Here is a 12,163-nt window from a genome sequence, read left to right on the forward strand (position 1 = left end):
GTGCCTGAGCAAGTATCAGCTGAGCATTGACCTGTTGATATGCTACTGAAGCTGTTACACAAAGCAACAGCATTGACATCAAGGAATTGCACCTTAAAGTGAAGAGTGACAGAATCAATACAAACTGCAACTTTTTTGCTGGTGACCACACTGAAACCAGTCAAATAGCTTATGTATGAGAAGACTTTGAGAGGCAAAATTTTGATTCATGGATTGTGGGATAGCTGGTTCAATGTCATTATTAGAAAATGTCTTTGTTTTCATACATGCAGCCTCAGAGGTTGCTCACTGATTTTCTGTAAAACAATTAGCCCTCGTTCCCCCTTAGCTGCAGACCTTGCTGGTTTGTGGAGTACCTCCACAATATTGTAAAGGAATCTGTATCTTTAAATTTAATTTGTGTTTTTTTAGGCATACCCTAACTAAAACAGAAACTGAACTGAAAAGTCAAAAGAAAGGGAAACAGAATGGGCTGGATTCTCACCAAGTCAGGTTGGGCGGGTCCCAATTCCAGGAATCATGACCGTATTCCAGGGGGTTTCTCTTCTTCGGAAGTGCCTTATAACGATTGGCAGGTTTGGGCCGTGAGCCAGCATGCTGTACTCCTGATCTGGTCAGCTTCATTGCAGGGATAGACATGTCCTAGTCCTCCTCAATTGTCATGGAGCCGAGACAGCTTTTCAAAGAGTCATGGTTCACAGCATTTAAGAAGTGTCATGAACCATAGTCTGCATGAGGGGGCCATTTGAAAGGTAAATTCAAAATATCCTTATGTTCCGATGCCAAGGTATGTCCCCCCCATCTACCCCCCAATGGCCCCTCATGCCCTCATGGCAAGGTATGGCACTGGTAAGCTCATTCACCCACTATACAGTGTATCAAAGCCATGGACCTTATAGTGGCAGTATGGTGTGTAAAACAAACTTTAAAAAATCATTAATTGTTAACTTCCTAATTTCTTTTAAAAAAATATCATTTTTATTCCTGCCTAATAAAAGTGTCACTCTGTTCAGACCCTTTAACGTTTCAATAGCTGAAAGAGCCAAGCACTTTAAACCTTTTTATCTTGTGTGAATAAGCATTGTAAAATTGATAGTAGATGTATCCTTCATACTCTTTCAGGGTTCCTTGCTCCCCTAACCATAATGATAACCATGGAATCAGAAGACGTTTCAGTGTTCCCTTCATAGGTATTTGTATCACTGGAATGTTTGCAATACGACAAGACTCCATCTGACTCTGTATCATTATAGGCTTTTGGTCAATTTATTGCCTATATCCTGTTTTAGGATTGCAGCACCCAGGACACTGGACATTCTATACTTAGTGAATTACCCAAGTTTTGCTTACTATCTTCTACTGTCTTAACTCTTGTGCTCCCAGAAAGATCAGGCTATCAAATTCAACAGTGGTCAATTCAATTTTATTTATCATGCCTTCTGCACATTCTCATAGAATAGAACATAGAACGATACAGCGCAGTACAGGCCCTTCGGCCCACGATGTTGCACCGAAACAAAAGCCATCTAACCTACACTATGCCATTATCATCCATATGCTTATCCAATAAACTTTTTAATGCCCACAATGTTGGCGAGTTCACTACTGTTGCAGGTAGGGCACTCCACGGCCTCACTACTCTTTGCGTAAAGAACCTACCTCTAACCTCTGTCCTATATCTATTACCCCTCAGTTTAAAGCTATGTCCCCTCGTGCCAGCCATTTCCATCCGCGGGAGAAGGCTCTCACTGTCCACCCTATCCAACCCCCTGATCATTTTGTATGCCTCTATTAAGTATCCTCTTAACCTTCTTCTCTCCAACGAAAACAACCTCAAGTCCATCAGCCTTTCCTCATAAGATTTTCCCTCCATACCAGGCAACATCCTGGTAAATCTCCTCTGCACCCGCTCCAAAGCCTCCACGTCCTTCCTATAATGCGGTGACCAGAACTGTACGCAATATTCCAAATGCGGCCATACCAGAGTTTTATACAGCTGCAACATGACCTCCTGACTCCGGAACTCAATCCCTCTACCAATAAAGGCCAACACCCCATAGGCTTTCTTCACAACCCTATCAACCTGGGTGGCAACTTTCAGGGATCTATGTACATGGACACCTAGATCCCTCTGCTCATCCACACTTCCAAGAACTTTACCATTCGCCAAATATTCCACATTCCTGTTATTCCTTCCAAAGTGAATCACCTCACACTTCTCTACATTAAACTCCATTTGTCACCTCTCAGCCCAGCTCTGCAGCTTATCTATGTCCCTCTGTAACCTGCTACATCCTTCCACACTGTCGACAACACCACCGACTTTAGTGTTGTCTGCAAATTTACTCACCCACCCTTCTGCGCCTTCCTCTAGGTCATTGATAAAAATGACAAACAGCAACGACCCCAGAACAGATCCTTGTGGTACGCCACTTGTAACTGAACTCCATTCTGAACATTTTCCATCAACCACCACCCTCTGTCTTCTTTCAGCTAGCCAATTTCTGATCCACATCTCTAAATCACCCTCAATCCCCAGCCTCCGTATTTTCTGCAATAGCCTACCGTGGGGAACCTTATCAAACGCTTTACTGAAATCCATATATACCACATCAACTGCTCTACCCTCGTCTACCTGTTCAGTCACCTTCTCAAAGAACTCGATAAGGTTTGTGAGGCATGACCTACCCTTCACAAAGCCATGCTGACTATCCCTGATCATATTATTCCTATCTAGAAGATTATAAATCTTGTCTCTTATAATCCCCTCCAAGACTTTACCCACTACAGACGTGAGGCTCACCGGTCTATAGTTGCCGGGGTTGTCTCTGCTCCCCTTTTTGAACAAAGGGACCACATTTGCTATCCTCCAGTCCTCTGGCACTATTCCTGTAGCCAATGATGACATAAAAATCAAAGCCAAAGGTCCAGCAATCTCTTCCCTGGCCTCCCAGAGAATCCTAGGATAAATCCCATCAGGCCCCGGGGACTTATCTATTTTCAGCCTGTCCAGAATTGCCAACACCTCTTCCCTACGTACCTCAATGCCATCTATTCTAATAGCCTGGGTCTCAGCATTCTCCTCCACAACATTCTCTTTTTCCTGAGTGAATACTGATGAAAAATATTCATTTAGTATCTCGCCTATCTCTTCAGACTCCACACACAACTTCCCACCCCTGCCCTTGACTGGTCCTACTCTTACCCTAGTCATTCGTTTATTCCTGACATACCTATAGAAAGCTTTTGGGTTTTTCTTGATCCTACCTGCCAAATACTTCTCATGTCCCCTCCTTGCTCGTCTTAGCTCTCTCTTTAGATCCTTTTTCGCTACCTTGTAACTATCCATCGCCCCAACTGAAACTTCACACCTCATCTTCACATAGGCCTCCTTCTTCCTCTTAACAAGAGATTCCACTTCTTTGGTAAACCACTGTTCCCTCGCTCTACGCCTTCCTCCCTGCCTGACCGGTACATACTTATCAAGAACACGCAGTAGCTGATCCTTGAACAAGCTCCACTTATCCAGTGTGCCCAACACTTGTCTACTTCTCCAACCTATCCCCCCCAAGTCACGTCTAATGGCATCATAATTGCCCTTCCCCCAGCTATAACTCTTGCCCTGCGGTGTATACTTATCCCTTTCCATCACTAACGTAAACGTCACCGAATTGTGGTCACTGTCCCCAAAGTGCTCTCCTACCTCCAAATCCAACACCTGGCCTGGTTCATTACCCAAAACCAAATCCAACGTGGCCTCGCCTCTTGTTGGCCTGTCAACATATTGTGTCAGGAAACCCTCCTGCACACACTGTACAAAAAACGACCCATCTAATGTACTCGAACTATATCTTTTCCAGTCAATGTTTGGAAAGTTAAAGTTAAAGAATGCCAGGTATAACAGTATTCATGATGGGCAGCCCAAAAAAAATTCAGTTACATCATCACTTCAGTCCATCTTAAAGTGCCTCAAATCTGTCCAGCCTGTCTCCAGCTGCCCTTTGATACACCAGTTGGCAGGGCTCGAAGGACAGGAACCATAGGTTGACCTATCTTAAGACACACCTGCTCTGAAGTGCTGAGAAACTGCAGCCAAAAGAAAATGAGACACCTCGCACCGCATTAAATTACCAACTACCAACACTGGTAGTTCATTCTGTGGGAAAGCCTCAGGAAATCCTGGAAAGAGGCTTTTTGTGTCTGTTATTTACCTGGAGAACACCGATGGGGACACTTAATAGAAATGTGGAGGGGAAATTGAGGTGTGCCAGGACTGAGGAATGGAATGCGGTGTCAAGTCCAGCTGGTTTGTTTCAGGAAATATACTCATTCCCATGACCTTATTTTCCTTTCCTAATCACATGTAAATTAAATAGAACTTCCATATCTCGATAAGCCCAAATCCTTATGGTTTTGAATCCATATACTTTTAAAGGTATAAACTGATTTGGAATTGACTCCATTCCCTAAGAGCCTTTTCATATAGCCAGCATTATCTACCTTGAATCTTGCATGAGGCATGTTGATTTTCTAATTGTATCTTAAAGTTCTGCGTCCATCTGTTGAGGCAAAGTTGCCTGTTTCTCTCTACCTATCTATACTTTACTTTAAAGAAATATATCATGCAGTGGCAAACCATGGTATCGACGTGAAAGTTACAGTATTACAATGAGACAATTTGGCCCATATTGGCCCATAACTTCCTGGTTCCCCTGCGGTGCATTTGGGGGTACGCCAATAATGCGCTGGGGAATCCCTTCAAGAAGTTCCCACGTAACGGATTACCCAGCAATTGTCCAGAAGTGCTAACTTTGCCTGAATAACTGCGCTGGGCTGGGAACTAACTGACAAAGTGATTTAAATCGCGAACTTCAGGTGGTTCTGCCAGTATTACCCCTATATAGTTACACTGAAAGAGTTGGAAGGGACACCCCCTCTGAAACTCCCAAACTCTCCAGTCCGACCCCATCCCTTCCCGATCAGATCATCCCTCTCTCCTGGTCCAAACCCCCTGCTCTCATTCTGACCCTCCCCCCTCCCCCCCTCCCGGTCCGACTCCCCCCCTCTCCGAGTCCGAACCCCCTATCTCCTGGTCCGTCCCTCCATCCCTAGTCTGACCCCCTGCACCGTCCCGGCCAGACCCCACCCCCCTTCCCTTACGGTCCAACCTCCCCCACTGACGGTCCGACCTCCCCGCACTCCTCCCCATTCCAGTCTGAACCCCACCCCCCATCCCGGTTCAGCCCCTCCCCCCTCCTGGTCCAACCACCCACTCTACTGGTCTGACCACCCCAGGCCACCACATTCTCCCAGTCTGCACCACCCTCCTCCCCCCACTTCCGGCCCAATCCCCTTTCCCGGTATGACCACCCGAACACTCGCCCCCTCTTGCCCGGTTTGAAATCTCCCCCCCCCCACTGGGTATCCCCCGCCATTATGACTTTCACCCCTCCCCCAAACGGGTCTCCTCTGACCCTCCATCAGGTCTCCCCCACCCGCACCGGATCTCCCTCACTGATGTATGAACTCCCACTTACCTTCTCCCTTTCAATTGTCCCTTTAAACATCTCCTTTACGGCAACTATTGCTGTAAAATGGGTGCGTGTCTTTCTTCCATGTGCCCCAGTTACCCAGCACTGATGCGGCTAGGGGTGTCCCGTGCTGCTCCTATCCCACCCAGCCTGAGGGAGGAAGGTTGGGTGAGACAGGGACGTTGGAAGTTCAATGTGGTGGGTCTATCCAGAGTGGTAATTCACTGGAGATTGCTACTGTGAGGAAGTTACGGGCCAATGTCTTATTGAACTTACTGTGCATGAATCTTACTTACTACATGATTAATTTAGGAATTATGTATTTGACCACTGCTGAATGGTCTAAAATCTGAGAAAGGTAGCTATGCTTCCAAACCTATGGGCGGAATCTTACAAGGTTAGTCCCTGGCGCAATGTCAGGACAAATTACGAGTTTGCAACCAGGCCCAACACTTGCTCTTTATCAAAGCAAACTAATTAAAAGCTCACCTCTGGGCTCCTTGAGAAATTAGGGAGGAAGGCAGGGTAGGTAAATGTGTCCATCTGGCAAAGGAAGGATTTCAAATTCTAAGGTTCACAACATGTTTCAGAAAAACTCACCAGCAGGCTTCAGCAACCATAAGAATGGCGAGCAGACCCAGGTCTTTCATTCTTGCTTAGAGGTCTTGCTGAGGTTCTGAGGGACTACAGTAAGATAATCTATCCAAAGGATGGGAGGGAAGAGGACAACCTCTCCAACATGTAAACGTGCATGTCAATAGCCAAAGAGGTCAACAGAAAAATTGTGGTCCCGCTAATCCAGAGAGAGTGCACCAAAAGGACCCACAACATCAGGAGAGCATGGAAGATGGGTGGAATAGTAATTTCAGATGCTAAGCCCTATATTCTGCACAGCATGCTCCTCCACACTTAGGACAACATACCTTATAGTTGTATGCATACCCTCTCTGAAGGCATCTCACATCCACTTCTGAAGAGCCAACACTAACACTCACCCTCAGCCTTTTGGCCCTTTTGCACCCTTGCATCACAGTCTCCCTCCTCAAATGGTATCCTCTCTCAAGCCATTACAATCACACCCACTTTTGTACTTCCTCTCCTGCAATGACAGGCACCTTGTTGACCATTGAAAATACATGCCCACCATGTGCACTGGGAAGGAAGTCTTGTTCCAGAAAGTCACAAGTGTCAACAGCAATCTGACATGACAACCTGACCTTGCTGAGGCACTGATTCTCAGATATACTGAGAGAGTTGATCCTCTGCCTGTAGGCGCTGTGTTGGGGGCCCTCATCCATCCATTTGCTCTGTAGAGGGAGACCTGAGTTTGATTCCCAGTTTGGGTCACTGTCTGTGTGGAGTCTGCACGTTCTCCCTGTGTCTGGGTGAGTTTCCTCCGGGTACTACGGTTTCCTCCCACAAGTCCCGAAAGACGTGCTGTTAGGTGAAGTGGACATTCTAAATTCTCCCTCAGTGTACCCGAATAGGTGCTGTAGTGTGGCGACTTGGGGATTTTCACAGTGATTTCATTGCAGTGTAAGCCTACTTGTGACACTAAAAAAGGTTATTGTTATTATTATGTGGCTGAGGAGAAGGCAACTTATTCTGCTGATGCTGTTGCTCCTGCTGTTGTTGGAACTGTTAATGGTCATGTAGTCTCTGCTCCTGACCTTCACCAGAGTTGGAAGGTGAAGCTGCAAAAGATGCTTTCAGGCTATGGTGAATGCTGGCAGCAGGGAGGTGCATCTGAAATGCTAGGCAGGTAAAGTGCCTTCCAAGAAGTTGACAATCACCTGTCAAGCAGTAAATCCCCCCCCCCCCCAAAAAAAAGAGGTGCTTTGCACAGCAGTCTCTCAACGGTTGTGGCCAGAGCACTTCAGTTTCATTGAGCAAAGCTTTCCCAGCTTGTCAGCTTCACTAAAAGTTTCTTCCTGACGTGCATTTGCTTCAGTGATGCTTGTGAGTTGCTGACAGGTTGGGAATCAGGTTTCATGGATGGGAAATCCAGGATTCAGGGCTAAAGGGTCACATAATTGGCTTCAGAAAAACCTCAACAAGCTGTTAATTACTTATCCGACAGACCCAAGGGGGTTCCCACTCAGCTTCAATGGTGAACAGGGGAAAGTTGGAAGAGGGCGCAATCACATCAGGATCCTGAGCCAGCATCATTTTCCAGGGCTTTCCCAACCTGCTTACCCCAAACCCACCTCCAAAAACATGGGAAAATTCTACCCCATGAACCCACTCATGATGTGAAAGGTACTGTGGGTAAAATCTAATATTGAATTGTGTAGAAAATAATTATTGTAAGTTTGCGGGGAGGCATGCTACAAAGGACCATAAAGAAATACAACAATAACTATAGCTGATGTCTCTGCAGCCAATCTGCAGCATTTGTAATTGTGAGCACTCAGAATGTGAGAACCCTTTCTGCGATGAAACTGTCCTCTCGATCTTGGAAATTATATCATTAGTCTCTCCAGGTGAGTGATTCCAAATGTAAAGGCTTTTAGACAATTTTAAAAGGTGCAGTGTGAATCCACCTGGGGGGTCTGCTTCAGTTTTCATTGACAAAATTGTAAATCTGCAGCACATACCCAGAGGACACTCTCTGAATACTAAACACCAGTGGGAGGAATCCAGATTTCATTTACACTAAAGTCTGACCTTTAAAAATGGAACAATAGATCTTGTCTCCACATGACTATCATTACCTTCCTTTGGGAGCACGATAAAGGGGGCCAAAGGGTTTGCTTCACTTTTCAAAATCAATAGGTCAGCAAGTGAATTCACGTTGATTAAATCTGAGGGCCAGTAACATGCTCCTATCTATCAATATAGGCATGCATTAATGGTCACTATATCCTAAAAATCATATGCTGGAGAATCAATAATGTACAAGGCTGACCTAGAGCTCTGCGTTAGACAGTATCACCTTTCATAAGTCCCATTAATTCTAATCATCTTATTGCTCCAGGATGATTCTCTAATGCAGAAATATATTATTCAAACAGTCTGTAAATAGGTGACGGAAACTAAGGGATTGATTTTAACCTGGAGTGGGATTTCTGGTAAAATATACATGTTGGGCTGATTATCATAGTATTTTAACCCCTTAGCCTCATTTCAATGTTTCCATCCAGAATGGACATGAAGAAGATGCAGAAAGACTGCCGGCAGGCAAAGGTTGAGCATCCAGCTTCCAGGTAAACAGCGGGACTAGTACTTCACCTGCCGGCAAAGCCCTGCAGGTTAAAATCAGTAGTGGTTGGGATGTGATTAGGTAAGTAAACAGATTATTTTTAATTGCCTACCTGCCTGGTTCTTGCCAGATTGGTAGGGTTTAAAAACAACCCCTATGGATAAAATGCTACTATTAATAATCCAATTGCAGGAAGTACAATTACCATTACACAGTAACATGGAGAGAAAAACTATACTACTCACACGCTCCAGGATTATCTCTTCGTATTTGTACATTCCATCACTTCCATTAGCCTAGGAAATAAATCAACATGTACATTTATTATTTCAAACATCCTCAGAGCCAAATTCCAAAATTGCTTACACTGTTATGTATTCAGTAACATAATTGTTTCTTAAAAATATGCAATACATCTAACATGAATTTCCTGTCCAGTTCAAAAGCACAGTAAAAAAGCTATTGAGAGTGAAACGTTCCTCAAAGATTTCAACCTGTCCAGCGATAGAGATTTGGCAAATTAAAGTTCAAATAATGAGCAGTGCTGAATCTTTCAGCTATATGGGAACATTGAAAGAAGAATATAAGAGAGGGATATATGCCTGTCCACATCTGACTGTTCTGACAAAGATGATCAAAATCTGTTTCTTTACTGAATTTCTGAGAAGGGTTGAGATGCCACTCTGCTTTGAATAGACAAACTAATCGGCATTCCCTCAACTAACTGAAAGGATGGAGAAGAGATTCCTCTTAATTTCTGGACCATAATCTAAAAGAATGACTGATTCCTTAACTTAGCGCTTTTACGGTTATGCTCACAGAGGCCAAATATTGAAATTAGGTAGAACTGGTGAACGAATGGATGAAGAGAACGGTACTGAGTCTCTGAGCTTTATAGGCCAGAAGTACCTCAGGCTTGAATACTAGTCTATGTTGAGTTAACCACCTCAATATTGCTGGATTCAAGAGATAAATATATTACCCAAGGCGGATACACCTGACAGCTATGTTGCTGGAAAATGAGCATGTATAGACATTTAGGAAGGACAGAATTGGATTTAGCTTTCAAAATCTCCATGGTCAATAACCATTGCATGGTGATGAAAGATTGTCAGAAAAAATGGCCAGTTGAATCACTGAGAAGTCAGCCCCCTCACTTATGGGGCACAATTAAGAATGGGGGGGGCATCACTGAGGTGTGTAATAGTTCTTATCAGTATGATGCTGGAATAGATGAAGGAGAACAGGTTACTCTTACATCATTCTCTCTTCATCCTGCAGGAAAAGAGAGTTCACGGCACTCACGAGATATCTCATATGGGTGGATGGTAAGGTTGACTTGCACAATCTGACACCGATGGAGACGGCGATGTTGGCCATGTGAGGGTGCCATCGTGGCAGCTGTGGGTGGGAGATTGTGAACAGCAGAGTTATTTCATTGCTCTATTTTCATGTGAAGGGCATGGGAGAGTTGTGTCCCCCATTGCTGGCTTTCAGTGTGTCGGGGAGGAGGGGGGGGGGGGGGTTGTTGTTGGGTTGGTGGGGTGGGGGGCAAGGGAGACTTCACACAGCCAACGCTATCATATCATACCTCCACACTTTCCAACAGTGCACACTCACTCTCCCTGGTTGAGTCAAGATCAGAATGGTGAACAAAGGGTGAATTGCAATCACCAACGAGCACAAGGAGGCGAGTGAGTCCCCTTTGGAGAACAGAAGACAGGCAAGGAGGGTTTATCTGGAACATCAGTGACAGATGAGTTTCCAAATGTTGTAGATTCCTGAGGCATTGCAGAGCCATGGGAAGATAATAGAGGAACCTTGCAGTGCATGTGCACTGTTTCAGTAGTGTGTCAGCCATGACTCTTGCTTCTAAGTTATGAGGTTCTGTGTTCATGTTGGCTGCAAGACTTGAGGACAAAAATCAAGGCTGACACTACTGAGAGATCCCTGCACCACCGGAGGTGCTGTCTTTTGGATGAGGTATTAAATGTAGACCTCATCAGACTGCTTAGTTGAAAGCAAAAGGTCTCATGGTACTATTTTAAAGAGCAGAGCAGTTATTCACTGTACTCTGGCCAATATTTATCCGTTGATCAACATCACAAAAAAAAACAAATTTTGTGTTCTGGACTGCTGCAGTCCATCAGGTCGAGGTACACCAATAATGCTATTAGAAAGGAAGTTCCAAGATTTGGTACAGTGCCAGATGGTGTGTGGCTTGCAGAACAACCTGAAAGGTTGTTGTGTTCCGATGTTCTTCTGGGTAGTAGAGGTTGCGGTTTGGAAGGTGCTGTCAAAGAAGCCTTGGTGAGTTGCTGCAGTGCATCTGAATATGCTACACGCTGTTGCACTGTGCTTTGGAGTGAATGTTTATGGTAATGGATGGGGTGCCAATAAAACGTTGTCTTGGATGGTGTCAAGCTACTTCAGTATTTTTGGAGCTGCACTCATCCAGGCAAGGGGGGAATATTCCATCACACTCATGACTTGTTCCTTCGGGATGGTGGACAAGAGGCGAATTACTCGCTGCAGAATTCCAAGTCTTCGACCTATTCTTGTAGCCATAGTATTTATAGATTTATAATCATAGAATCATAAAATTTACAGTGTAGAAGAAGGCCATTCGGCCCATCGGGTCTGCACTAGCCCTTGGAAAGAGTACCCTACTTAAGCCCACGCCTCCACCCTATCCCTGTAATCCAGTAACCCCACTAAGGGGCAATTTGTCATGGCCAATCCACATTTTTGGACTGTTGGAAGAAACCAGAGCACCCGGAGAAAGCCCACGCAGATACGGGGAGAAAATGTAAACTCTACACAGACAGTCACCCGAGGCGGGAAATGAACTCGAGTCTCTAGAGCTGAGAGGCAGCAGTGCTAACCACTGTGCCACCGTGCCGCCAGTGGTCCAGCGCAGTTTCTGGTTAATTGTAACCCCCAGGATGCAGATGGTTGGGTACTCAGGAATGGCATTGCTGTAGAATGTCAAGAGAAGATGGTTAGATTCTCTTTCTGGAGATGGTCATTGCCTGCCACTTGTATGGTGCGCATGTTACTTGCCACTTACCAGTCCAGGCCTGGATATTGTCCAGGTCTTGCTGCGTTTGGAGATGGTTTGCTTCAGTATCTGAGGAGCCATGAATGGTACTGAACATTGTGCAATGATCAACGAACATCCCACTTCTGCCTTTCTGATACAGGAAAAGTTACTGATGAAGCAGCTCAGATGGCTGGGCTTAGGACACTATCCCGAGGAGCACTTACAGTGATGTCCTAGGGCTGAAATGATTTGCCTTCACCAACCACAACCATCTTCTTTTGTATTGGGCACGACTCCACCCAGTGGCCTCCTGGGGACCCGGGTCCAGTTTCACACGCACCACCTTGGAAACGACCCTAAGATAAACATCCTGTACTCTAGACTGAG

General features: G+C 45.2%; 1 protein-coding gene across 11 annotated transcripts in view; it reads right to left on the reverse strand.

Moving 5' to 3' along the window:
- Positions 1–12,163, reverse strand: part of dlg3 (discs, large homolog 3 (Drosophila)) — a 1,021,949-nt gene that overhangs the window by 393,627 nt on the left and 616,159 nt on the right. For all 11 annotated transcript variants that reach the window (XM_072505485.1, XM_072505481.1, XM_072505482.1 and 8 more), the window contains one exon: positions 8,979–9,029. In XM_072505485.1, coding sequence (XP_072361586.1) covers positions 8,979–9,029 — 51 coding nt within the window. The remainder of the gene's footprint in view (positions 1–8,978; positions 9,030–12,163) is intronic.

The sequence above is a fragment of the Scyliorhinus torazame genome, chromosome 5 (assembly GCF_047496885.1).
Source record: "Scyliorhinus torazame isolate Kashiwa2021f chromosome 5, sScyTor2.1, whole genome shotgun sequence".
Taxonomy (NCBI): Eukaryota; Metazoa; Chordata; class Chondrichthyes; order Carcharhiniformes; family Scyliorhinidae; genus Scyliorhinus; species Scyliorhinus torazame.